Genomic DNA, 25,700 nt, shown 5'->3' with positions numbered 1-25,700 from the left:
TACAGCTTCACTGTCCAGTCACACAAAAAACACTCACCGAGGCTTCAGGGAGGATGGTTCCTGACGCTGACCAGGTGAATACCTCCCTGGAAGCCCGCTCCGCTCATGCCAGGCACTAGGGCTCCCCCAGAAGGGCTTTGCCAAGCATCCAAAGGAAATTAAAATTACAGCCTAGGCAGGAAATTAAAATTACAGTCCGGCAGGACCGCTCCTGGCCAAGGCCACCGGTCCCTGCAAGTCAGACCACTCACCACCCGGGGCGAGGATTATCGGGGGCACACCTCCAGCTTTTATTCTCCAGAAACTCCAGTTCTTTCTGGTACCGCTTGCCAGAAAGTCTTCCCCTGCTGGAAGAGGTCACTTTAGTCTTTCGAGGGGCCAGACTGCCAAAGCCCGGCCAGTCCATTCCAACGAGGAAAGGTAGCTTGGTCTTGGACAGGATACTGGGGGGGGAGACACAAAATAAAAGTTTAATTTAAAACTTCCTGGAAGAGAAAGCAATTCAAACATAAGGCAGACAAGACTCGTGCAAAACTGAATTACACTGGACTTCAAAGGAGAATTATTTCCCTCTGCACCTCAGAGAACCCCAATTTTCACCCAGGTCCTGCTTGCCATCGTCCAACAAAACGTGCTGACAAAATTTTTCATGATGACAGTGGAGAGCTATTAAATGCACACTGCACAGGGAAGCTGAGGCTGCCCCTGGATCCCTGCAAGTGTTCCAGGCCAGGCTGGATGGGACTTGCAGCATCCAACCGGGGATGAGAGTGGAAGGCGTCCCTGCCCACGGAAGGCAGGGTGGCCTTTGAAGGTCCCCTTCAAACCAAATCGCTCTGGGATTCCCCTCCAAAATCACTACCCAAGAGACACAGCAAGCAAAGCAGAGGGACTGCACTCCCAGCTTTTCTTACCTGCAGGCACACAGCACGTTGGACATAAAAGCCACAGGGTTAGTCCTGCCAGAGGTGTCCGGCACACACGTGGCAACCGAAGGGAAAGAGGGAGCCTGGGAACACGGAGTAAAAGACACTTTAATTAGGAGTACACCGAGCACTGGCCAGGTCATGCACACAGACAGCTTCACTGTCCAGTCACACAAAAAACACTCACCGAGGCTTCAGGGAGGATGGTTCCTGACGCTGACCAGGTGAATACCTCCCTGGAAGCCCGCTCCGCTCATGCCAGGCACTAGGGCTCCCCAGAAGGGCTTTGCCAAGCATCCAAGGGAAATTAAAATTACAGCCTGGGCAGGAAATTAAAATTACAGTCCGGCAGGACCGCTCCTGGCCAAGGCCACCGGTCCCTGCAAGTCAGACCACTCACCACCCGGGGCGAGGATTATCGGGGGCACACCTCCAGCTTTTATTCTCCAGAAACTCCAGTTCTTTCTGGCACCGCTTGCCAGAAAGTCTTCCCCTGCTGGAAGAGGTCACTTTAGTCTTTCGAGGGGCCAGACTGCCAAAGCCCGGCCAGTCCATTCCCACGAGGAAAGGTAGCTTGGTCTTGGACAGGATACTGGGGGGGAAGACACAAAATAAAAGTTTAATTTAAAACTTCCTGGAAGAGAAAGCAATTCAAACATAAGGCAGACAAGACTCGTGCAAAACTGAATTACACTGGACTTCAAAGGAGAATTATTTCCCTCTGCACCTCAGAGAACCCCAATTTTCACCCAGATCCTGCTTGCCATCGTCCAACAAAATGTGCTGACAAAATTTTTCATGATGACAGTGGAGAGCTATTAAATGCACACTGCACAGGGAAGCTGAGGCTGCCCCTGGATCCCTGCAAGTGTTCCAGGCCAGGCTGGATGGGACTTGCAGCATCCAACCGGGGATGAGAGTGGAAGGCGTCCCTGCCCACGGAAGGCAGGGTGGCCTTTGAAGGTCCCCTTCAAACCAAATCGCTCTGGGATTCCCCTCCAAAATCACTACCCAAGAGACACAGCAAGCAAAGCAGAGGGACTGCACTCCCAGCTTTTCTTACCTGCAGGCACACAGCACGTTGGACATAAAAGCCACAGGGTTAGTCCTGCCAGAGGTGTCCGGCACACACGTGGCAACCGAAGGGAAAGAGGGAGCCTGGGAACACGGAGTAAAAGACACTTTAATTAGGAGTACACCGAGCACTGGCCAGGTCATGCACACAGACAGCTTCACCGTCCAGTCACACAAAAATCACTTACCTACCAGGGCCTCAGGTAGGATGGCTCCTGACGCTGACCAGGTGAACACCTCCGTTTGCCCCGGGGGGTCAAGAATAACATCCCTGGGAAGAAGTCACCCCCAACAACAAAAAGGGAAAATTAGTGAAGCACGGCGTCCTCTTCTGACTAGATTGCCACCAGCATTCCATAGCAAATGCCATGACTATTCTGTTACAGACGAGAAAACCCTGTTCTCCCAAACAAACAGCGAGGAGATTTATGGGCACGCCTGAAAATTTCCTGTGAGGAACTTTTTGTAACTAAGGAGCAGGTGCTATCTTGAGTTGAAGGCATCCATTTGACAGACACTTAGTACAGCAAACTCTTCAGCAGAGCAATTAATTGCTGCCTATTTGAACAGCAGGGGAGAGAAAATGACAGTCGAAGGGAAGACAAGAAAAGCAGAACTGCAATCAGCAGACTTTTCTTCCATCTCTCCCGAGAAAGCCTAGTTTGTCTGTTCTAATAATTCTATGCCCTTTTCTACAGGAAACTTAGACCAAGGCTGAAAAAACAACTAGAAAACACGGAGAGAAGCTTTTTAGAATTTCACGTGATTTTCCCAAACCGATCCCAGAAAAGCAGAACTCGGTAGAATGTACTCACCTCGAGGCCTTTGGTCTTTTTTTCCATAAGCTTCGTCACCTGATGGAAAAAGCAGAGCAGACTCGGTATTTAAGCTCACAACAGGAAAACTTCCCCTTCGTTTCCTAAAAGAAACTACATTAATTCGCACAGCTGCAGGCGCGTCTCCAGCTGTTAAAGCCTTTCAGCTTTTCAGAGGGTGAGAATGCCCTGCTAGGGAAGGCTGAAAAATGCTCGGAGCCTGCCCAGGTCAAAGAGCCCCTCGATTTTGTCTGTGTTCCAGTCCCTGGCTAAAGAAAGGGCAGAAGAAGCGCAGTTGTTGCTTGCCTTTTCCCTCAGAGGTTTTGCCAGGCGCCGGGCCAGCCCGGGCGCTCCGGGGGAAGGCCGGCAGTGCCCAAACCCCGCCGCTTTCCCGGGGGTGTCGCTTGCGAGAGCGCCCCCGAGCGCCGGGCCCTGCCTCACAGTCGCCGCCTGGCGGACACGGCCGGGAGCGGCGTTGCAGCCGCGCGCGGCGCTGCAGCCGCGCGCCCCCCCCACCCACCCCTCGGCGAGACCCGCGGCGCCTTTCGCGCGTACGGGCCTTTCCTCCCTAAAACCTGCCCTTGCCTAGGAAATGCTGAGCAGTTCACAGAGTTACTGTTTCCACCCCAGCTTCCCAAAGGATTTCTCTCTCCCGGCAGCGCAGACAGGGTCCCCGAGGCAGCGCAGACCCTCCCCGCGGGGGTTGTGGTGCGTGTGCAATGCCAGGGCACATCCGAACCCGGCCCTGCGGCGGCACGCAGGTGCAAGTTTCTCCGCAGAGGCGAGAAACTTGCCTGTCGCTTCCCCTGCCTGCAGTCGCCGATGGCCGCCGGAGAGGCAGAAGAGCGGCCGCGCCCAGCTTACCCCGGAGACGATCTCCGTCGGATCTGGCGCCGTGGGTCGCTTCCTGGGGGGGGGGGGGGGGGAAGGCGGCGGCGCAGCTCCGACAGCATCTCCAGGGCACGGCGGGAGCGGGAGCGGAGGGGAGCGGGGGGGGGGGGGAGCGGGGACGGGAGGGGAGCGGAGGGGAGCGGAGCGGAACGAGGCGGGCGGGCGGAGCGCCGCGCGCGCGGCGCCGAGGGGGGCTGCCGGCGCCGGTGCCTGCCGCCGCCCACGAACCTGCCGCCCGCGCCCGGCGCCGCCGAGCGCCCCGCCCCGTCCCCACAGCGGGAAGCGGCGCGGCGAGACGGCGCTGCGGGCGCGGGGCGAGGGTCCGGGTCGCGGCGGAGGTCAGACAACCGCCATCTTTAGTGTGGCCTCGGCTAAGTTCCGGTCCTGGCGGCGCCATCTAGAGTGTGGCGTCGGGGCGAACTTCCGGGCCGGGGCCGCCATCTTTAGTGTGGTCGTTCCGGTCCTGGCGGCGCCATCTTTACTGTGGGCTTGGCGGACTTCCGGGCCGGGGCCGCCATCTTTAGTGTGGTCGTTCCGGTCCTGGCGGCGCCATCTTTACTGTGGGCTTGGCGGACTTCCGCGCCGGGGCTTGGAGGACTTCCGGTCGCTCTCTACTTCCGGTGACCGAGTTTACCCAAATTAGCGTCCCTCCTGGCTAATTTCTGCGCTTTCACCCCAAAAAATCTTCATGTTATTCCCCCCACACACACCCCACACACAGGTCCCGCCCTGCCGCCGGAACCGGCCCTTAACTCGAGCAAGGAGCGCTGCACCGGCACGAGAGCCACTGCGCATGCGTCGTCGGTCCCGCGCCTGCCTGCCCTTACTTACGACGTCATCGCCGGCGTCTTGCCAATGACTGCGCATGCGCCGGCGTCGCCACCTCGGCTCCCCCCCCACCCCGCCGCCCGACCGCCCGGCTTCGCTTTCTTACTGCGGCTCCCCCTCCACTTTTTCGGCTCCCTGGGGTTCCCTCACCCACATTTTGGGGTCCCCTTCTCACATTTTTGGGGTGATGACCCCGCAATTTACGGTTCGGGGGGGGGGGAGGAGAGGAGAGGAAACGGGGTGCCCAAGAAGGGGTTTCTTTTTTTTTTTTTTTTTCTCTTTTATTTCATTTTCATTTTATTTCCTTTTTAGGTTTTTTGCCTTTTTTTTTTTTAATTTTCTTTTGTTTTTTATATTTCCTTTTTTATTTCGTTTATTTTTTATTCTCTTTATTTTTCATTTGCTCTCCCAGTGCTCCCCAGTAACACCCAGTGCTCCCCAACAACCCTCAGTAACACCCAGTGCTCCCCAGTGCACCCCAGTAACACCCAGTGCTCCCCAACAACCCCCAGTAACACCCAGTGCTCCCAAACAACCCCCAGTAACACCCAGTGCTCCCCAAAAATTGACCCAAAACCGACCCAAATCACCCCAAAAGCTGACCCAAAACTGACCCCAAAAGCTGACCCAAAACTGACCCAAATCACCCCAAACAATGACCCAAAACTGACCCCAAAACCTGACCCAAATCATCCAAAAAACTGACCCCAAACTTTGCATTTATTTGGCATCATTTCCTCTCAAAAACAACATCTCCAATTTAGCCATCATTTTAAAATCATCCCAGGAATCAAAAGGGACTGGAAAACACACAGAAATCATTCCTACACCCACCAAATCTTTAGGAATTGGAACCCGATTCCCTCATCTCCCTCCTGGTTTTTCTTGGCTGGAAAACCTGATGATCCCCGCTGGCTATTTTTAGGCTGCTTTTCTTCCACAGCTCCTTTCTCCCGGCTGAAACCTCCTGGCACATTCAGGGCTTATCTGGAGGGAAGCCCCTCTGAAGTATTTCCTCTCGTGGCAATTCTGTGGGATGAAGAAGTAAAAAAAGCACGTCAAGAGCTCCTTCTACCCCCTTCCTTCGCAAACACCCTCCCAGTTTGTCCTTGGCAGCTCCATCCCCCCGGCACCCGCACCCGACGCTTCGGCTCCGCTGGCAAAGGGACAGCAAGTGCACAAGCAAGTTCAGTGCTGGGCAGGGGCTCCCTGGGGAACGGCACTTCAGTGCTTTAGTCCGTGGCCTTTCCTGCTGCCCTCCCTCCTGGAGGCAGAGGATGACCCGGCCCTTGTTTCTCCCACGCTCGCAGACCCAGGTCCTGCTCCTTTGGCCCCACTTTTCTTAGCAGACCCGGCATCATTTTCCAGGGTCCCCAGGAAACTTCTGCACTTGACCCATTGCTAAGTGCAGAGCACAGAGCAAGGGAAGGACAAATTCCTTGGCACCCACCCCCTGGAATTTTCCTTCTCTGCAGCACGCTCCCGTTCCCGCTGTCTCTGGAGGGGCCCGCACGAGTCCTCCTTCTCCCAGCACCTCAGAGAATGTCCTTTTCACCCAGGTCCCGCTTACCGTCGTCCAACAAAACGTGCTGACAAAATTTTTCATGATGACAGTGGAGAGCTATTAAATGCACACTGCACAGGGAAGCTGAGGCTGCCCCTGGATCCCTGCAAGTGTTCCAGGCCAGGCTGGATGGGACTTGCAGCATCCAACCGGGGATGAGAGGGGAAGGTGTCCCTGCCCACGGAAGACAGGGTGGCCTTTGAAGGTCCCCTTCAAACCAAATCGCTCTGGGATTCCCCTCCAAAATCACTACCCAAGAGACACAGCAAGCAAAGCAGAGGGACTGCACTCCCAGCTTTTCTTACCTGCAGGCACACAGCACGTTGGACATAAAAGCCACAGGGTTAGTCCTGCCAGAGGTGTCCGGCACATCCACGGCAACCGAAGGGAAAGAGGGAGCCTGGGAACACAGAGTAAAAGACACTTTAATTAGGACTACACCGAGCACTAGCCAGGTCATTCACACAGCTTCACTGTCCAGTCACACAAAAAACACTCACCGAGGCTTCAGGGAGGATGGTTCCTGACGCTGACCAGGTGAATACCTCCCTGGAAGCCCGCTCCGCTCATGCCAGGCACTAGGGCTCCCCCAGAAGGGCTTTGCCAAGCATCCAAAGGAAATTAAAATTACAGCCTAGGCAGGAAATTAAAATTACAGTCCGGCAGGACCGCTCCTGGCCAAGGCCACCGGTCCCTGCAAGTCAGACCACTCACCACCCGGGGCGAGGATTATCGGGGGCACACCTCCAGCTTTTATTCTCCAGAAACTCCAGTTCTTTCTGGTACCGCTTGCCAGAAAGTCTTCCCCTGCTGGAAGAGGTCACTTTAGTCTTTCGAGGGGCCAGACTGCCAAAGCCCGGCCAGTCCATTCCAACGAGGAAAGGTAGCTTGGTCTTGGACAGGATACTGGGGGGGGAGACACAAAATAAAAGTTTAATTTAAAACTTCCTGGAAGAGAAAGCAATTCAAACATAAGGCAGACAAGACTCGTGCAAAACTGAATTACACTGGACTTCAAAGGAGAATTATTTCCCTCTGCACCTCAGAGAACCCCAATTTTCACCCAGGTCCTGCTTGCCATCGTCCAACAAAACGTGCTGACAAAATTTTTCATGATGACAGTGGAGAGCTATTAAATGCACACTGCACAGGGAAGCTGAGGCTGCCCCTGGATCCCTGCAAGTGTTCCAGGCCAGGCTGGATGGGACTTGCAGCATCCAACCGGGGATGAGAGTGGAAGGCGTCCCTGCCCACGGAAGGCAGGGTGGCCTTTGAAGGTCCCCTTCAAACCAAATCGCTCTGGGATTCCCCTCCAAAATCACTACCCAAGAGACACAGCAAGCAAAGCAGAGGGACTGCACTCCCAGCTTTTCTTACCTGCAGGCACACAGCACGTTGGACATAAAAGCCACAGGGTTAGTCCTGCCAGAGGTGTCCGGCACACACGTGGCAACCGAAGGGAAAGAGGGAGCCTGGGAACACGGAGTAAAAGACACTTTAATTAGGAGTACACCGAGCACTGGCCAGGTCATGCACACAGACAGCTTCACTGTCCAGTCACACAAAAAACACTCACCGAGGCTTCAGGGAGGATGGTTCCTGACGCTGACCAGGTGAATACCTCCCTGGAAGCCCGCTCCGCTCATGCCAGGCACTAGGGCTCCCCCAGAAGGGCTTTGCCAAGCATCCAAGGGAAATTAAAATTACAGCCTGGGCAGGAAATTAAAATTACAGTCCGGCAGGACCGCTCCTGGCCAAGGCCACCGGTCCCTGCAAGTCAGACCACTCACCACCCGGGGCGAGGATTATCGGGGGCACACCTCCAGCTTTTATTCTCCAGAAACTCCAGTTCTTTCTGGCACCGCTTGCCAGAAAGTCTTCCCCTGCTGGAAGAGGTCACTTTAGTCTTTCGAGGGGCCAGACTGCCAAAGCCCGGCCAGTCCATTCCCACGAGGAAAGGTAGCTTGGTCTTGGACAGGATACTGGGGGGGAAGACACAAAATAAAAGTTTAATTTAAAACTTCCTGGAAGAGAAAGCAATTCAAACATAAGGCAGACAAGACTCGTGCAAAACTGAATTACACTGGACTTCAAAGGAGAATTATTTCCCTCTGCACCTCAGAGAACCCCAATTTTCACCCAGATCCTGCTTGCCATCGTCCAACAAAATGTGCTGACAAAATTTTTCATGATGACAGTGGAGAGCTATTAAATGCACACTGCACAGGGAAGCTGAGGCTGCCCCTGGATCCCTGCAAGTGTTCCAGGCCAGGCTGGATGGGACTTGCAGCATCCAACCGGGGATGAGAGTGGAAGGCGTCCCTGCCCACGGAAGGCAGGGTGGCCTTTGAAGGTCCCCTTCAAACCAAATCGCTCTGGGATTCCCCTCCAAAATCACTACCCAAGAGACACAGCAAGCAAAGCAGAGGGACTGCACTCCCAGCTTTTCTTACCTGCAGGCACACAGCACGTTGGACATAAAAGCCACAGGGTTAGTCCTGCCAGAGGTGTCCGGCACACACGTGGCAACCGAAGGGAAAGAGGGAGCCTGGGAACACGGAGTAAAAGACACTTTAATTAGGAGTACACCGAGCACTGGCCAGGTCATGCACACAGACAGCTTCACCGTCCAGTCACACAAAAATCACTTACCTACCAGGGCCTCAGGTAGGATGGCTCCTGACGCTGACCAGGTGAACACCTCCGTTTGCCCCGGGGGGTCAAGAATAACATCCCTGGGAAGAAGTCACCCCCAACAACAAAAAGGGAAAATTAGTGAAGCACGGCGTCCTCTTCTGACTAGATTGCCACCAGCATTCCATAGCAAATGCCATGACTATTCTGTTACAGACGAGAAAACCCTGTTCTCCCAAACAAACAGCGAGGAGATTTATGGGCACGCCTGAAAATTTCCTGTGAGGAACTTTTTGTAACTAAGGAGCAGGTGCTATCTTGAGTTGAAGGCATCCATTTGACAGACACTTAGTACAGCAAACTCTTCAGCAGAGCAATTAATTGCTGCCTATTTGAACAGCAGGGGAGAGAAAATGACAGTCGAAGGGAAGACAAGAAAAGCAGAACTGCAATCAGCAGACTTTTCTTCCATCTCTCCCGAGAAAGCCTAGTTTGTCTGTTCTAATAATTCTATGCCCTTTTCTACAGGAAACTTAGACCAAGGCTGAAAAAACAACTAGAAAACACGGAGAGAAGCTTTTTAGAATTTCACGTGATTTTCCCAAACCGATCCCAGAAAAGCAGAACTCGGTAGAATGTACTCACCTCGAGGCCTTTGGTCTTTTTTTCCATAAGCTTCGTCACCTGATGGAAAAAGCAGAGCAGACTCGGTATTTAAGCTCACAACAGGAAAACTTCCCCTTCGTTTCCTAAAAGAAACTACATTAATTCGCACAGCTGCAGGCGCGTCTCCAGCTGTTAAAGCCTTTCAGCTTTTCAGAGGGTGAGAATGCCCTGCTAGGGAAGGCTGAAAAATGCTCGGAGCCTGCCCAGGTCAAAGAGCCCCTCGATTTTGTCTGTGTTCCAGTCCCTGGCTAAAGAAAGGGCAGAAGAAGCGCAGTTGTTGCTTGCCTTTTCCCTCAGAGGTTTTGCCAGGCGCCGGGCCAGCCCGGGCGCTCCGGGGGAAGGCCGGCAGTGCCCAAACCCCGCCGCTTTCCCGGGGGCGTCGCTTGCGAGAGCGCCCCCGAGCGCCGGGCCCTGCCTCACAGTCGCCGCCTGGCGGACACGGCCGGGAGCGGCGTTGCAGCCGCGCGCGGCGCTGCAGCCGCGCGCCCCCCCCACCCACCCCTCGGCGAGACCCGCGGCGCCTTTCGCGCGTACGGGCCTTTCCTCCCTAAAACCTGCCCTTGCCTAGGAAATGCTGAGCAGTTCACAGAGTTACTGTTTCCACCCCAGCTTCCCAAAGGATTTCTCTCTCCCGGCAGCGCAGACAGGGTCCCCGAGGCAGCGCAGACCCTCCCCGCGGGGGTTGTGGTGCGTGTGCAATGCCAGGGCACATCCGAACCCGGCCCTGCGGCGGCACGCAGGTGCAAGTTTCTCCGCAGAGGCGAGAAACTTGCCTGTCGCTTCCCCTGCCTGCAGTCGCCGATGGCCGCCGGAGAGGCAGAAGAGCGGCCGCGCCCAGCTTACCCCGGAGACGATCTCCGTCGGATCTGGCGCCGTGGGTCGCTTCCTGGGGGGGGGGGGGGGGGGAGGCGGCGGCGCAGCTCCGACAGCATCTCCAGGGCACGGCGGGAGCGGGAGCGGAGGGGAGCGGGGGGGGGGGGGGGAGCGGGGACGGGAGGGGAGCGGAGGGGAGCGGAGCGGAACGAGGCGGGCGGGCGGAGCGCCGCGCGCGCGGCGCCGAGGGGGGCTGCCGGCGCCGGTGCCTGCCGCCGCCCACGAACCTGCCGCCCGCGCCCGGCGCCGCCGAGCGCCCCGCCCCGTCCCCACAGCGGGAAGCGGCGCGGCGAGACGGCGCTGCGGGCGCGGGGCGGGGGTCCGGGTCGCGGCGGAGGTCAGACAACCGCCATCTTTAGTGTGGCCTCGGCTAAGTTCCGGTCCTGGCGGCGCCATCTAGAGTGTGGCGTCGGGGCGAACTTCCGGGCCGGGGCCGCCATCTTTAGTGTGGTCGTTCCGGTCCTGGCGGCGCCATCTTTACTGTGGGCTTGGCGGACTTCCGGGCAGGGGCCGCCATCTTTAGTGTGGTCGTTCCGGTCCTGGCGGCGCCATCTTTACTGTGGGCTTGGCGGACTTCCGCGCCGGGGCTTGGAGGACTTCCGGTCGCTCTCTACTTCCGGTGACCGAGTTTACCCAAATTAGCGTCCCTCCTGGCTAATTTCTGCGCTTTCACCCCAAAAAATCTTCATGTTATTCCCCCCACACACAACCCACACACAGGTCCCGCCCTGCCGCCGGAACCGGCCCTTAACTCGAGCAAGGAGCGCTGCACCGGCACGAGAGCCACTGCGCATGCGTCGTCGGTCCCGCGCCTGCCTGCCCTTACTTACGACGTCATCGCCGGCGTCTTGCCAATGACTGCGCATGCGCCGGCGTCGCCACCTCGGCTCCCCCCCCACCCCGCCGCCCGACCGCCCGGCTTCGCTTTCTTACTGCGGCTCCCCCTCCACTTTTTCGGCTCCCTGGGGTTCCCTCACCCACATTTTGGGGTCCCCTTCTCACATTTTTGGGGTGATGACCCCGCAATTTACGGTTCGGGGGGGGGGGAGGAGAGGAGAGGAAACGGGGTGCCCAAGAAGGGGTTTCTTTTTTTTTTTTTTTTTCTCTTTTATTTCATTTTCATTTTATTTCCTTTTTAGGTTTTTTGCCTTTTTTTTTTTTAATTTTCTTTTGTTTTTTATATTTCCTTTTTTATTTCGTTTATTTTTTATTCTCTTTATTTTTCATTTGCTCTCCCAGTGCTCCCCAGTAACACCCAGTGCTCCCCAACAACCCTCAGTAACACCCAGTGCTCCCCAGTGCACCCCAGTAACACCCAGTGCTCCCCAACAACCCCCAGTAACACCCAGTGCTCCCAAACAACCCCCAGTAACACCCAGTGCTCCCCAAAAATTGACCCAAAACCGACCCAAATCACCCCAAAAGCTGACCCAAAACTGACCCCAAAAGCTGACCCAAAACTGACCCAAATCACCCCAAACAATGACCCAAAACTGACCCCAAAACCTGACCCAAATCATCCAAAAAACTGACCCCAAACTTTGCATTTATTTGGCATCATTTCCTCTCAAAAACAACATCTCCAATTTAGCCATCATTTTAAAATCATCCCAGGAATCAAAAGGGACTGGAAAACACACAGAAATCATTCCTACACCCACCAAATCTTTAGGAATTGGAACCCGATTCCCTCATCTCCCTCCTGGTTTTTCTTGGCTGGAAAACCTGATGATCCCCGCTGGCTATTTTTAGGCTGCTTTTCTTCCACAGCTCCTTTCTCCCGGCTGAAACCTCCTGGCACATTCAGGGCTTATCTGGAGGGAAGCCCCTCTGAAGTATTTCCTCTCGTGGCAATTCTGTGGGATGAAGAAGTAAAAAAAGCACGTCAAGAGCTCCTTCTACCCCCTTCCTTCGCAAACACCCTCCCAGTTTGTCCTTGGCAGCTCCATCCCCCCGGCACCCGCACCCGACGCTTCGGCTCCGCTGGCAAAGGGACAGCAAGTGCACAAGCAAGTTCAGTGCTGGGCAGGGGCTCCCTGGGGAACGGCACTTCAGTGCTTTAGTCCGTGGCCTTTCCTGCTGCCCTCCCTCCTGGAGGCAGAGGATGACCCGGCCCTTGTTTCTCCCACGCTCGCAGACCCAGGTCCTGCTCCTTTGGCCCCACTTTTCTTAGCAGACCCGGCATCATTTTCCAGGGTCCCCAGGAAACTTCTGCACTTGACCCATTGCTAAGTGCAGAGCACAGAGCAAGGGAAGGACAAATTCCTTGGCACCCACCCCCTGGAATTTTCCTTCTCTGCAGCACGCTCCCGTTCCCACTGTCTCTGGAGGTGCCCGCACGAGCCCTCCTTCTCCCAGCACCTCAGAGAATGTCCTTTTCACCCAGGTCCCGCTTACCGTCGTCCAACAAAACGTGCTGACAAAATTTTTCATGATGACAGTGGAGAGCTATTAAATGCACACTGCACAGGGAAGCTGAGGCTGCCCCTGGATCCCTGCAAGTGTTCCAGGCCAGGCTGGATGGGACTTGCAGCATCCAACCGGGGATGAGAGGGGAAGGTGTCCCTGCCCACGGAAGACAGGGTGGCCTTTGAAGGTCCCCTTCAAACCAAATCGCTCTGGGATTCCCCTCCAAAATCACTACCCAAGAGACACAGCAAGCAAAGCAGAGGGACTGCACTCCCAGCTTTTCTTACCTGCAGGCACACAGCACGTTGGACATAAAAGCCACAGGGTTAGTCCTGCCAGAGGTGTCCGGCACATCCACGGCAACCGAAGGGAAAGAGGGAGCCTGGGAACACAGAGTAAAAGACACTTTAATTAGGACTACACCGAGCACTAGCCAGGTCATTCACACAGCTTCACTGTCCAGTCACACAAAAAACACTCACCGAGGCTTCAGGGAGGATGGTTCCTGACGCTGACCAGGTGAATACCTCCCTGGAAGCCCGCTCCGCTCATGCCAGGCACTAGGGCTCCCCCAGAAGGGCTTTGCCAAGCATCCAAAGGAAATTAAAATTACAGCCTAGGCAGGAAATTAAAATTACAGTCCGGCAGGACCGCTCCTGGCCAAGGCCACCGGTCCCTGCAAGTCAGACCACTCACCACCCGGGGCGAGGATTATCGGGGGCACACCTCCAGCTTTTATTCTCCAGAAACTCCAGTTCTTTCTGGTACCGCTTGCCAGAAAGTCTTCCCCTGCTGGAAGAGGTCACTTTAGTCTTTCGAGGGGCCAGACTGCCAAAGCCCGGCCAGTCCATTCCAACGAGGAAAGGTAGCTTGGTCTTGGACAGGATACTGGGGGGGGAGACACAAAATAAAAGTTTAATTTAAAACTTCCTGGAAGAGAAAGCAATTCAAACATAAGGCAGACAAGACTCGTGCAAAACTGAATTACACTGGACTTCAAAGGAGAATTATTTCCCTCTGCACCTCAGAGAACCCCAATTTTCACCCAGGTCCTGCTTGCCATCGTCCAACAAAACGTGCTGACAAAATTTTTCATGATGACAGTGGAGAGCTATTAAATGCACACTGCACAGGGAAGCTGAGGCTGCCCCTGGATCCCTGCAAGTGTTCCAGGCCAGGCTGGATGGGACTTGCAGCATCCAACCGGGGATGAGAGTGGAAGGCGTCCCTGCCCACGGAAGGCAGGGTGGCCTTTGAAGGTCCCCTTCAAACCAAATCGCTCTGGGATTCCCCTCCAAAATCACTACCCAAGAGACACAGCAAGCAAAGCAGAGGGACTGCACTCCCAGCTTTTCTTACCTGCAGGCACACAGCACGTTGGACATAAAAGCCACAGGGTTAGTCCTGCCAGAGGTGTCCGGCACACACGTGGCAACCGAAGGGAAAGAGGGAGCCTGGGAACACGGAGTAAAAGACACTTTAATTAGGAGTACACCGAGCACTGGCCAGGTCATGCACACAGACAGCTTCACCGTCCAGTCACACAAAAATCACTTACCTACCAGGGCCTCAGGTAGGATGGCTCCTGACGCTGACCAGGTGAATACCTCCGTTTGCCCCGGGGGGTCAAGAATAACATCCCTGGGAAGAAGTCACCCCCAACAACAAAAAGGGAAAATTAGTGAAGCACGGCGTCCTCTTCTGACTAGATTGCCACCAGCATTCCATAGCAAATGCCATGACTATTCTGTTACAGACGAGAAAACCCTGTTCTCCCAAACAAACAGCGAGGAGATTTATGGGCACGCCTGAAAATTTCCTGTGAGGAACTTTTTGTAACTAAGGAGCAGGTGCTATCTTGAGTTGAAGGCATCCATTTGACAGACACTTAGTACAGCAAACTCTTCAGCAGAGCAATTAATTGCTGCCTATTTGAACAGCAGGGGAGAGAAAATGACAGTCGAAGGGAAGACAAGAAAAGCAGAACTGCAATCAGCAGACTTTTCTTCCATCTCTCCCGAGAAAGCCTAGTTTGTCTGTTCTAATAATTCTATGCCCTTTTCTACAGGAAACTTAGACCAAGGCTGAAAAAACAACTAGAAAACACGGAGAGAAGCTTTTTAGAATTTCACGTGATTTTCCCAAACCGATCCCAGAAAAGCAGAACTCGGTAGAATGTACTCACCTCGAGGCCTTTGGTCTTTTTTTCCATAAGCTTCGTCACCTGATGGAAAAAGCAGAGCAGACTCGGTATTTAAGCTCACAACAGGAAAACTTCCCCTTCGTTTCCTAAAAGAAACTACATTAATTCGCACAGCTGCAGGCGCGTCTCCAGCTGTTAAAGCCTTTCAGCTTTTCAGAGGGTGAGAATGCCCTGCTAGGGAAGGCTGAAAAATGCTCGGAGCCTGCCCAGGTCAAAGAGCCCCTCGATTTTGTCTGTGTTCCAGTCCCTGGCTAAAGAAAGGGCAGAAGAAGCGCAGTTGTTGCTTGCCTTTTCCCTCAGAGGTTTTGCCAGGCGCCGGGCCAGCCCGGGCACTGCGGGGGAAGGCCGGCAGCGCCCAAACCCCGCCGCTTTCCCGGGGGCGTCGCTTGCGAGAGCGCCCCCGAGCGCCGGGCCCTGCCTCACAGTCGCCGCCTGGCGGACACGGCCGGGAGCGGCGTTGCAGCCGCGCGCGGCGCTGCAGCCGCGCGCCCCCCCCCCCCCACCCCTCGGCGAGACCCGCGGCGCCTTTCGCGAGTACGGGCCTTTCCTCCCTAAAACCTGCCCTTGCCTAGGAAAAGCTGAGCAGTTCACAGAGTTACTGTTTCCACCCCAGCTTCCCAAAGGATTTCTCTCTCCCGGCAGCGCAGACAGGGTCCCCGAGGCAGCGCAGACCCTCCCCGCGGGGGTTGTGGTGCGTGTGCAATGCCAGGGCACATCCGAACCCGGCCCTGCGGCGGCACGCAGGTGCAAGTTTCTCCGCAGAGGCGAGAAACTTGCCTGTCGCTTCCCCTGCCTGCAGTCGCCGATGGCCGCCGGAGAGGCAGAAGAGCGGCCGCGCCCAGCTTACCCCGGAGACGATCTCCGTCGGATCTGGCGCCGTGGGTCGCTTCCTGGGGGGGGGGGGGGGAGGGGGGGGGGGGGAGGCGGCGGCGCAGCTCCGACAGCATCTCCAGGGCACGGCGGGAGCGGGAGCGGAGGGGAGCGGGGGGGGGGGGGGGAGCGGGGACGGGAGGGGGAGCGGAGGGGAGCGGAGCGGAACGAGGCGGGCGGGCGGAGCGCCGCGCGCGCGGCGCCGAGGGGGGCTGCCGGCGCCGGTGCCTGCCGCCGCCCACGAACCTGCCGCCCGCGCCCGGCGCCGCCGAGCGCCCCGCCCCGTCCCCACAGCGGGAAGCGGCGCGGCGAGACGGCGCTGCGGGCGCGGGGCGGGGGTCCGGGTCGCGGCGGAGGTCAGACAACCGCCATCTTTAGTGTGGCCTCGGCTAAGTTCCGGTCCTGGCGGCGCCATCTAGAGTGTGGCGTCGGGGCGAACTTCCGGGCCGGGGCCGCCATCTTTAGTGTGGTCGTTCCGGTCCTGGCGGCGCCATCTTTACTGTGGGCTTGGCGGACTTCCGGGCAGGGGCCGCCATCTTTAGTGTGGTCGTTCCGGTCCTGGCGGCGCCATCTTTACTGTGGGCTTGGCGGACTTCCGCGCCGGGGCTTGGAGGACTTCCGGTCGCTCTCTACTTCCGGTGACCGAGTTTACCCAAATTAGCGTCCCTCCTGGCTAATTTCTGCGCTTTCACCCCAAAAAATCTTCATGTTATTCCCCCCACACACACCCCGGGAGAGACGGGAGACCGCCAGTCCCGCCCTGCCGCCGGAACCGGCCCTTAACTCGAGCAGGGAGCGCTGCACCGGCACGAGAGCCACTGCGCATGCGCCGCCGGTCCCGCTCCTGCCTGCCCTTACTTACCACGTGATCGTCGGCGTCTTGCCAACGACTGCGCATGCGCCGGCGTCGCCACCTCGGCTCCCCCCCCCACTCCGCCGCCCGACCGCCCGGCTTCGCTTTCTTACTGCGGCTCCCCCTCCACTTTTTCGGCTCCCTGGGGTTCCCTCACCCACATTTTGGGGTCCCCGTCTCACATTTTAGGGGTGTTGACCCCGCAATTTACGGTTCGGGGGGGGGGGAGGAGAGGAGAGGAAACGGGGTGCCCAAGAAGGGGTTTCTTTTTTTTTTTTTTTCTCTCTTATTTCCTTTTCATTTTATTTCCTTTTTAGTTTTTTTGCCTTTTTTTTTTAATTTTCTTTTGGTTTTTATATTTCCTTTTTTATTTCGTTTATTTTTTATTCTCTTTATTTTTCATCTTCTCTCCCAGTGCTCCCCAGTAACACCCAGTGCTCCCCAACAACCCTCAGTAACACCCAGTGCTCCCCAGTGCACCCCAGTAACACCCAGTGCTCCCCAACAACCCCCAGTAACACCCAGTGCTCCCCAGTAAACACCCAGTGCTCCCCAACAACCCCCAGTAACACCCAGTGCTCCCCAAAAATTGACCCAAAACCGACCCCATTCACACCAAACAATGACCCAAAACTGACCCCAAAACCCCACCCCAATCATCCCAAAAGCTGACCCAAAACTGACCCCAATCATTTCAAAAGCTGACCCAAAACTGACCCAAATCACCCCAAACAATGACCCCAAACTGACCCCAAAAACTGACCCAAATCATCCAAAAAACTGACCCAAAACTCTGCATTTATTTGGCATCATTTCCTCTCAAAAACAACATCTCCGATTTAGTTGATTGCTAAAGCCATCATTTTAAAATTATCTCAGGAATCAAAAGGGACTGGAAAACACACACAAATCATTCCTGCACCCACCAAATCTTTAGGAATTGGAACCCGATTCCCTCATCTCTCTCCTTGTTTTTCTTGGCTGGAAAACCTGATGATCCCTGCTGGCTATTTTTAGGCTGCTTTTCTTCCACAGCTCCTTTCTCCCGGCTGAAACCTCCTGGCACATTCAGGGCTTATCAGGATATATTTGCTGCTTTCTGAACAGGAGCACACAAAACGCATTGAAGCCAAAGAAAAAATGACAAACCAGAAAAAAAAAAAAGAGCCAAAAGAAACGCTCTGCCTGCCTTGGTACGCTCTCTGCTTGATCATTCCAAAGGAGATTCTCCACGGATCAGAAGCAATTACCAATCATTTTTCCTCTGTAACAGTTAATGAACAACTTGGGTTTCTGTTGAGGGGCTGGAGACGTCCAGTGAGGGTTCAGGGTCTGGTGGGTTGTTTATGGCAGATCCTGACCGGCCCAGGCCAAACCCAACCACCCCCATCGCTGCTCCATCCCACATGGAGAATATTGATACTGTATAGAAATACTCCTCTTCCCTGCTACTTCATCCTTCTTTACACATCCGTGGAGCAGGTTTTCTCCACCCTTTGTTCCCAGCAACAGCTCTGCAGCCCAAATCCCAGCTCCCACAGACACAAACTAAACACACCTAAGGCGATGGTTCCATCAGCACCTGGAATTCCAAGCTCCCCTTTCCCTGGAATGCTCATCCCAACACTCACAGCAATCTCACCTCAGCCCACAGGCTCTCTGTCCTCAGAGGCAAACACAGCCTGCTCTGGCACTGCGTTTCCTCTCACTCCTGGTCTCCTGCAAACCCCCAGGGAAATCCAATCCCTCAGACCCTGCACCCCTGGACACGAGGGGAACTAGAGTTTGACCCGGATCCCAGCACCCTGGACAAGTGTGTTCCCAGGAGCACAGGCCTGTGGCTCCATCCAGCCCATCCATCCCTCCTTTTCCCCCAGGGAGTCCCAGACCCTCCCCCAGCTCCACTGCATCTGTCCCCCGGCCCAGCCCAGCTCCAGGCTCTCCCCCAGCGCTGTGTCAGCTCCAGCCCTGGCAGAGCTGCAAACACCCCCCAGCTTGGCCCCCCGGGCTCCTGAACCCCCAAGCCAAGGCTCAGGCTCACCAACAGGGACCAACCTGCCCCACTCAGCACAGCCCAACCCCACAGCTCAGGGATCCCACGCTCACCTGGCCCTTTGCCCCTTCCTCTCCACCCTTCCCAGCACACAAGGACCAGCCTGCAGTGGAAACAGAGCCAGTGCCCAGGGAGCAAATGCCAACAGCCAGGAGGAGAGAAACGTGTCCCTCTGACTTACCCCACCCCACGGGCAGCACCAGGTGCCCCCAGCGCCGGTCGGTGGGGCTGGAGCCTTTTGCTTTGGCTGCTCACACCCCAACACATTTGGCATTGCTGGACCCAAGTCAATGATTTTCCCTGTCCTGAAAGAGAGAAGAACAAGAAAATTAAGTGCACTGGGGAAGTCAAAGGCTCTTGGCTTTCACCCTTCTCTTCTGATTACTCACTACAGGTGTTTCTTCCCTAAAACCTGCTCTTACCCCCCCCCCGGCCGGTCCCCGCCCCTGCCCTGCCCGGCGGCCCCGAGCGCTCCAGGCCCGGCCCGGCCAACGCCTCGCTCTGCGCAGGCGCCGCTTCCCAGCCCGCCCCGACCGCCGGGCGCTGCGTCGCAGTCGCCGCCTGGCGGACACGGCCGGGAACGGCACTGCAGCCGCGCGGCCCCCCCCCTTGCGAGACCCGCGGCGCCTTTCGCGAGGACGGGCCTTTCTTCCCTAAAACCGGCCCTTCCCTAAGAAAAGCCGGGCAATTCACAGAGTTGCTGTTTTTATCCCGGCTTCCCAAAGGACTTCTCTCTCCCGGCGGCAGCAGCAGCAGCAACGCTCCCCGGGAAGCCCCGACCGAGGTTGGGAATTGACGCACAACAAGCCAAGAGCATTAACTCGGCCCCAAAACACTCCACAAGAAACCAATTTACAGTCCCCTTTGCCTCCTCCCCCTCGCGCAGGCCCAGGCTTTGGGATTCCAAGGCAAAGCCCGAGAGGCCCAGAGAGCAGCAGCCCCTCAGCCCCAGCACGGCCTCCCCCGGGCTCCCCCGGCCGGGAAGTGGCCTAGCCAGCCCCTGCTGTGCAGCACAGCAGGCGGGGGGATGACTTTTGGGACCCCTCCCTGGCCGCTGCAGAGCAATGCAGGCATCAGGGCCAAGTCCTGCCCGGCCCCCGGGCACTGCAGACAGTTCAGCCCCAGCAGCAGCAGCAGCAGCAGCAGCAGCAGCAGCAGCAGCAGCGGGCTGTTCTGCCTCTTGCTCCTCTCTCATTGGGAACCGAATGGTGAGGAACAAGCCCCGAGCACAATCAGCACCGAGCAGCAAGGCCTGGGCTTGCCAGAGGCTTGGGCCTTCCTAGTCCTGGCTCTGGGCTTCCTTTGCTTTCTTCTGCTGCAATTCTCCTGCCCCAGGAAGTGTTAAAAGACAGACTGCTCGGTGAGCCATGCCCTGAAACAGCAATCAGTTCCAAGGCCAGAAAATCTCATGGTCACACTTAGAAACCCTGCCGTGAGGCCCCCAGAGAAGCCAAGGGGAGCTGGGATTCCCTGGAGTCCCAGGGAACCGAGGGGAAGGTGGGAAAGGGGCAGAGAGCAAACCCCCCCAGCTGCTTCTCCCTGCAGCCCCCAGTGCAGGTGCAGCGAACACATGCCGGTGTAGAGTTTTTAGGAGAGCTTTAAAATAAACTAAAAAACAATCAGTTCAACGAAAAATGCTTCTGCAGTCCGCGCTGTCTAACAACTCAAATTGCTCACCAAGAAAATTACCTAATTTAGAACAACTGAATTGTAGAACCTCAGAGCAGCTGAGGGATTTCATGCCCCCTGTGCCTCTTGCATCATGGAAAAGGACTGGGATGCACTGGGAAAGACTGGGGGCACTGGGGAGGGATGGGACTGGGGACGGGACTGGGGACACTGGAGAGGGACTGGGGGATTTGGGCTGGGAGTGGGGACACTGGGGTGGGACTGAGATTTTCGGGGGGTGGGGGGGGGGACTGGGAGCAGTGGGATGGGACTGGGGGTCATTGGGGAGGGACTGGGGACCGTGGGACTGGGGGCACTGGGATAGGAGTGAGATGCACTGGGGAGGGACTGGGCTGGGACTGAGGGCACTGGAGAGGCCCTGGGGGCACTTGGGGGAACTGGGCTGGGACTGGGATTCTCTGGGGAGGGACTGAAGGCCCTGGGATAGGACTGAGAGGCACTGGGGAGTCACTAGGACACACTGGGGCACTACTGGGATGGGACTGAGGTCAGTGGGGAGGGAACTGGGATAGGACTGAGCCAGTAGGGAAGGAGAGGGGTGCACTGTGGAGGGACTGTAATACAGCAGGGAAGCACTGGGATAGACTGGGATCACTGGTGAGGGAATTGGGATGGGACTGGGGGCAGTGGGAAAGGACTGGGATGGGACTGGGCAAACTGGGGAAGGACTGGGTTGCACTGCAGGAAGATACTTGGGAAGGAATGGGTGCGCTGGCTTGCACTGAGAGAAGTGGGAAGGGACTGGGATGAGAGTGGGGGCACTGGGGTGGGACTGGGAGCACTGGTGGCACTGGGCTAGGACTGGGGGAACTGGGGAGGGAGCAGGGAGGGACTGCGAAGTGACTGGGATGGGAATGGGATGCACAGGGAAAAGGAGCACAACGCACTGGTGTAGCAGTACGTTTGGATACATGTCCGGAATAAAGACAAGTGCCAAAAAATACTCAAGCACACAAAATATCTTTTATTACAGTAAGAATAATAATAATAGTAATAAACTTAGCAAGAGGAATTAAAAACTAAAAAGGATACAAACTAACTACCTTATCGGGTGGCATTAAGACTAATACTACGAACAGCATTTAATACAGTATTAACTAGTGAAAAGGGATACCAAAAAAAAAAAGGATCTTAACACAATATTATGGATAACACGATATTGGTTAGTCAAAGGGGAAACTAAAGGAAAAATACTATAAACATAAAAGGGGAATTAAAGGAACACTAAAAGGATAGTAAAAAGTTTGTTCTCTCAGTTGCTTCCTATCAAAAACTGTGCTTACCCACACAGACAGGCCAGGGCTGTCAGGATCTGCAGCAGCTAGTCGGTACTAGGGATGGACTGGGATGGGACTGGGGTGCAGTGGGAGCAATTGGGAAGGAGTGGAGGCACTGGGGAAGGAACAGGGAGGGGACTGGCTGCACTGGAATGGGGTTTGGGGCACTTGGGAGAAACTGGGAGGGACTCAGGAGGGACTGGGGACAGTGGGAAGGGACTGGAAAGGTGAAATTGAAACAGACCCACCTGAGTCATGCTCTAAGAAGTCCTGCTACAGCTCCTGAGTCCGAACAACAGCCAAGGGGCCTCAGCCCAAGCCCTGGCCCCTCCTCCCCCTCATTGTTCACACCTGAGCCTTCCCCATAGAACAGCTGACTCTACCAAGTACTCCCACTTCCCTCCAATGGCTTGCAATAGAATTACTAGACTTCCCAGAGTGCACAAAAATACAATCCCAATCCCACAGTAATTACTACTCAAAACCAACAGTCCCTGACCAAAGTATCCAGTCCCTATTCTAGCCCCCAGCTCTACCTCAGCCCCTCAGTGATTTCAGCTCGAGATCCACAAGCTTTATTGCACTGCCAGCTCTGCTCTCTCAGCAGTAGCTCTGCATCTTGCCAGCGCCGCCACGGGAAGCTGCTCCAGGTTCTCGCTGCAGGATCTTCAGCTTGGCTCCAGCTCTGCCACTTTCCAGCTCCACCCTCACACTCCCAGTCCCCCAGGTGCTCCTCCAGCCCCAAAATTCCTATGACAATTCCAAAGACACAAGCCCAGCCCTAGACTGATTTCACCTCTATCCGCCCAGTCCACATTCCCAATTTACAATCCCATTTCCAGCTGCATAGATATTTCAGCGACGGTGCCACAGGCCCTATCTCCAGCCCACACTGATTCCTGACCCAAGTGTTACTGTCCAAAGCCCAAACCCTGTCCCTATCCCAGCCCCTCAGTGATTTCAGCTCGAGACCCACAAGCTTTATTGCACTGCCAGCTCTGCTCTCTCAGCAGCAGCTCTGCATCTTGCCAGCGCCGCCACAGGAAGCTGCTCCAGGTTCTCACTGCAGGATCTTCAGCTTGGCTCCAGCTCTGCCACTTTCCAGCTCCACCCTCACACTCCCAGTCCCAGTCCCCCAGGTGCTCCTCCAGCCCCACAAACCCGATCCCAATTCCAAAATCACAAGTCCACCCCTATACTTATTTCAGCTCTACCCACCCAGTCCACGTTCCCGCCCATTAATCCCTATTCCACAGCCACTCAGGGATTTCAGCAACGCTGCCACAGGCCCTATCTGAGCTCCAGACACCCTCCCAGCTCCACAGATGCAATCCTACCACTATGCTGATTTCAGCCCCAGCCTCTCAGTCCACATTCCCAATTATAATCCCAATTCCACAGACACACAGCCATTGCAGCGACGGTGCTACAGGCCCTATCTCCGCCCCACACTGATTCCTGCCCCAAGTGTTACTGTCCCAAGCCCAAACCCTGTCCCTACCCCAGCCCCTCAGTGATTTCAGCTCGAGACCCACAAGCTTTATTGCACTGCCAGCTCTGCTCTCTCAGCAGTAGCTCTGCATCTTGCCAGCGCCGCCACGGGAAGCTGCTCCAGGTTCTCGCTGCAGGATCTTCAGCTTGGCTCCAGCTCTGCCACTTTCCAGCTCCACCCTCCCACTCCCAGTCCCAGTCCCAGGTGCTCCTCCAGCCCCAAAATTCCTATGACAATTCCAAAGACACAAGCCCAGCCCTAGACTGATTTCACCTCTATCCGCCCAGTCCACATTCCCAATTATAATCCCAATTCCACAGACACACAGCCATTGCAGCGACGGTGCCACAGGCCCTATCTCCACCCCACACTGATTCCTGCCCCAAGTGTTACTGTCCCAAGCCCAAACCCTGTCCCTACCCTAGCACCTCAGTGATTTCAGCTCGAGACCCACAAGCTTTATTGCACTGCCATCTCTGCTCTCTCAGCAGTAGCTCTGCATCTTGCCAGCGCCGCCACGGGAAGCTGCTCCAGGTTCTCACTGCAGGATCTTCAGATTGGCTCCAGCTCTGCCACTTTCCAGCTCCACCCTCCCACTCCCAGTCCCAGTCCCCCAGGTGCTCCTCCAGCCCCACAAACCCGATCCCAATTCCAAAATCACAAGTCCACCCCTATACTTATTTCAGCTCTACCCACCCAGTCCACGTTCCCGCCCATTAATCCCTATTCCACAGCCACTCAGGGATTTCAGCAACGCTGCCACAGGCCCTATCTGAGCTCCAGACACCCTCCCAGCTCCACAGATGCAATCCTACCACTATGCTGATTTCAGCCCCAGCCTCTCAGTCCACATTCCCTATTATAATCCCAATTCCACAGACACACAGCCATTGCAGCGACGGTGCCACAGGCCCTATCTCCACCCCACACTGATTCCTGACCCAAGTGTTACTGTCCCAAGCCCAAACCCTGTCCCTACCCCAGTCCCTCAGTGATTTCAGCTCGAGACCCACAAGCTTTATTGCACTGCCAGCTCTGCTCTCTCAGCAGTAGCTCTGCATCTTGCCAGCGCCGCCTCGGGAAGCTGCTCCAGGTTCTCACTGCAGGATCTTCAGCTTGGCTCCAGCTCTGCCACTTTCCAGCTCCACCCTCCCAGTCCCGGTCCCCCAGGTGCTCCTCCAGCCCCACAAACCCGATCCCAATTCCAAAATCACAAGCCCAGCCCTAGACTGATTTCAGCTCTATCCGCCCAGTCCACATTCCCAATTTACAATCCCATTTCCAGCTGCATAGACATTTCAGCGACGGTGCCACAGGCCCTATATCCACCCCACACTGATTCCTGCCCCAAGTGTTACTGTCCCAAGCCCAAACCCTGTCCCTACCCCAGCCCCTCAGTGATTTCAGCTCGAGACCCACAAGCTTTATTGCACTGCCAGCTCTGCTCTCTCAGCAGTAGCTCTGCATCTTGCCAGCGCCGCCTCGGGAAGCTGCTCCAGGTTCTCGCTGCAGGATCTTCAGCTTGGCTCCAGCTCTGCCACTTTCCAGCTCCACCCTCCCACTCCCAGTCCCAGTCCCCCAGGTGCTCCTCCAGCCCCACAAACCCGATCCCAATTCCAAAATCACAAGTCCACCCCTATACTTATTTCAGCTCTACCCACCCAGTCCACGTTCCCGCCCATTAATCCCTATTCCACAGCCACTCAGGGATTTCAGCAACGCTGCCACAGGCCCTATCTGAGCTCCAGACACCCTCCCAGCTCCACAGATGCAATCCTACCACTATGCTGATTTCAGCCCCAGCCTCTCAGTCCACATTCCCAATTATAATCCCAATTCCACAGACACACAGCCATTGCAGCGACGGTGCCACAGGCCCTATCTCCACCCCACACTGATTCCTGACCCAAGTGTTACTGTCCCAAGCCCAAACCCTGTCCCTCCCCCAGCCCCTCAGTGATTTCAGCTCGAGACCCACAAGCTTTATTGCACTGCCAGCTCTGCTCTCTCAGCAGTAGCTCTGCATCTTGCCAGCGCCGCCTCGGGAAGCTGCTCCAGGTTCTCGCTGCAGGATCTTCAGCTTGGCTCCAGCTCTGCCACTTTCCAGCTCCACCCTCACACTCCCAGTCCCAGGTGCTCCTCCAGCCCCAAAATTCCTATGACAATTCCAAAGACACAAGCCCAGCCCTAGACTGATTTCACCTCTATCCGCCCAGTCCACATTCCCAATTATAATCCCAATTCCACAGACACACAGCCATTGCAGCGACGGTGCCACAGGCCCTATCTCCGCCCCACACTGATTCCTGACCCAAGTGTTACTGTCCCAAGCCCAAACCCTGTCCCTACCCCAGCCCCTCAGTGATTTCAGCTCGAGACCCACAAGCTTTATTGCACTGCCAGCTCTGCTCTCTCAGCAGTAGCTCTGCATCTTGCCAGCGCCGCCTCGGGAAGCTGCTCCAGGTTCTCGCTGCAGGATCTTCAGCTTGGCTCCAGCTCTGCCACTTTCCAGCTCCACCCTCACACTCCCAGTCCCCCAGGTGCTCCTCCAGCCCCAAAATTCCTATGACAATTCCAAAGACA

General features: G+C 56.0%; 1 protein-coding gene and 4 long non-coding RNA genes across 6 annotated transcripts in view; all 5 read right to left on the bottom strand.

The window, feature by feature from the left end:
* Window positions 1-1,255: 1,255 nt before the first annotated feature.
* Window positions 1,256-4,016, bottom strand: LOC135424820 (uncharacterized). 2 transcript variants are annotated; one of them, XR_010435375.1, is made up of 5 exons: window positions 3,680-4,016; window positions 2,816-2,854; window positions 2,193-2,271; window positions 1,990-2,084; window positions 1,256-1,518 (listed from the first exon to the last, which is right to left on the bottom strand). It is a non-coding gene; the product is annotated as an uncharacterized LOC135424820 (long non-coding RNA). The 2 variants fall into 2 exon arrangements; XR_010435376.1 differs by lacking the exon at window positions 1,990-2,084 and having other exon boundaries at window positions 1,257-1,518.
* A 1,215-nt stretch (window positions 4,017-5,231) lies between these two features.
* Window positions 5,232-6,145, bottom strand: LOC135424819 (uncharacterized). The gene is made up of 2 exons (XR_010435374.1): window positions 5,985-6,145; window positions 5,232-5,563 (listed from the first exon to the last, which is right to left on the bottom strand). It is a non-coding gene; the product is annotated as an uncharacterized LOC135424819 (long non-coding RNA).
* A 1,462-nt stretch (window positions 6,146-7,607) lies between these two features.
* Window positions 7,608-11,109, bottom strand: LOC135424832 (uncharacterized). Its single transcript, XM_064676450.1, has 5 exons — window positions 11,102-11,109; window positions 10,242-10,624; window positions 9,378-9,416; window positions 8,755-8,833; window positions 7,608-8,080 (listed from the first exon to the last, which is right to left on the bottom strand). The coding sequence occupies exons 1-5, from the start codon at window positions 11,107-11,109 to the stop codon at window positions 7,885-7,887; spliced, it is 705 nt and encodes a 234-aa protein (XP_064532520.1). The 3' UTR covers window positions 7,608-7,884.
* Window positions 11,110-11,795: 686 nt separating this feature from the next.
* On the bottom strand, window positions 11,796-12,699 carry LOC135424776 (uncharacterized). The gene is made up of 2 exons (XR_010435344.1): window positions 12,549-12,699; window positions 11,796-12,127 (listed from the first exon to the last, which is right to left on the bottom strand). It is a non-coding gene; the product is annotated as an uncharacterized LOC135424776 (long non-coding RNA).
* Window positions 12,700-12,847: 148 nt separating this feature from the next.
* Window positions 12,848-25,700, bottom strand: part of LOC135424775 (uncharacterized) — a 32,647-nt gene continuing 19,794 nt past the window's right edge. Inside the window, exons 6-9 of the long non-coding RNA XR_010435343.1 lie at window positions 14,866-14,969; window positions 14,040-14,321; window positions 13,163-13,568; window positions 12,848-13,062 (exon numbers count right to left, since the gene is read on the bottom strand). This is a non-coding gene — a long non-coding RNA (uncharacterized LOC135424775). The remainder of the gene's footprint in view (window positions 13,063-13,162; window positions 13,569-14,039; window positions 14,322-14,865; window positions 14,970-25,700) is intronic.

Source organism: Pseudopipra pipra, chromosome 19, assembly GCF_036250125.1.
Source record: "Pseudopipra pipra isolate bDixPip1 chromosome 19, bDixPip1.hap1, whole genome shotgun sequence".
Classification (NCBI taxonomy): Eukaryota; Metazoa; Chordata; class Aves; order Passeriformes; family Pipridae; genus Pseudopipra; species Pseudopipra pipra.
Note: the sequence above shows the minus strand (reverse complement) of the source record. Positions and strands in the feature narration are given on the sequence as shown.

What these genes read in the sequence shown, in the direction of transcription:
- LOC135424832 (XM_064676450.1), bottom strand. An exon ending in CGACGGAGATCGTCTCCGGG is followed by an intron (nt 9,417 to 10,241) that starts GTAAGCTGGGCG and finishes TTTTTCCATCAG; the next exon opens with GTGACGAAGCTTATGGAAAA. An exon ending in CCATCCTACCTGAGGCCCTG is followed by an intron (nt 8,081 to 8,754) that starts GTAGGTAAGTGA and finishes CTTCCCCCCCAG; the next exon opens with TATCCTGTCCAAGACCAAGC.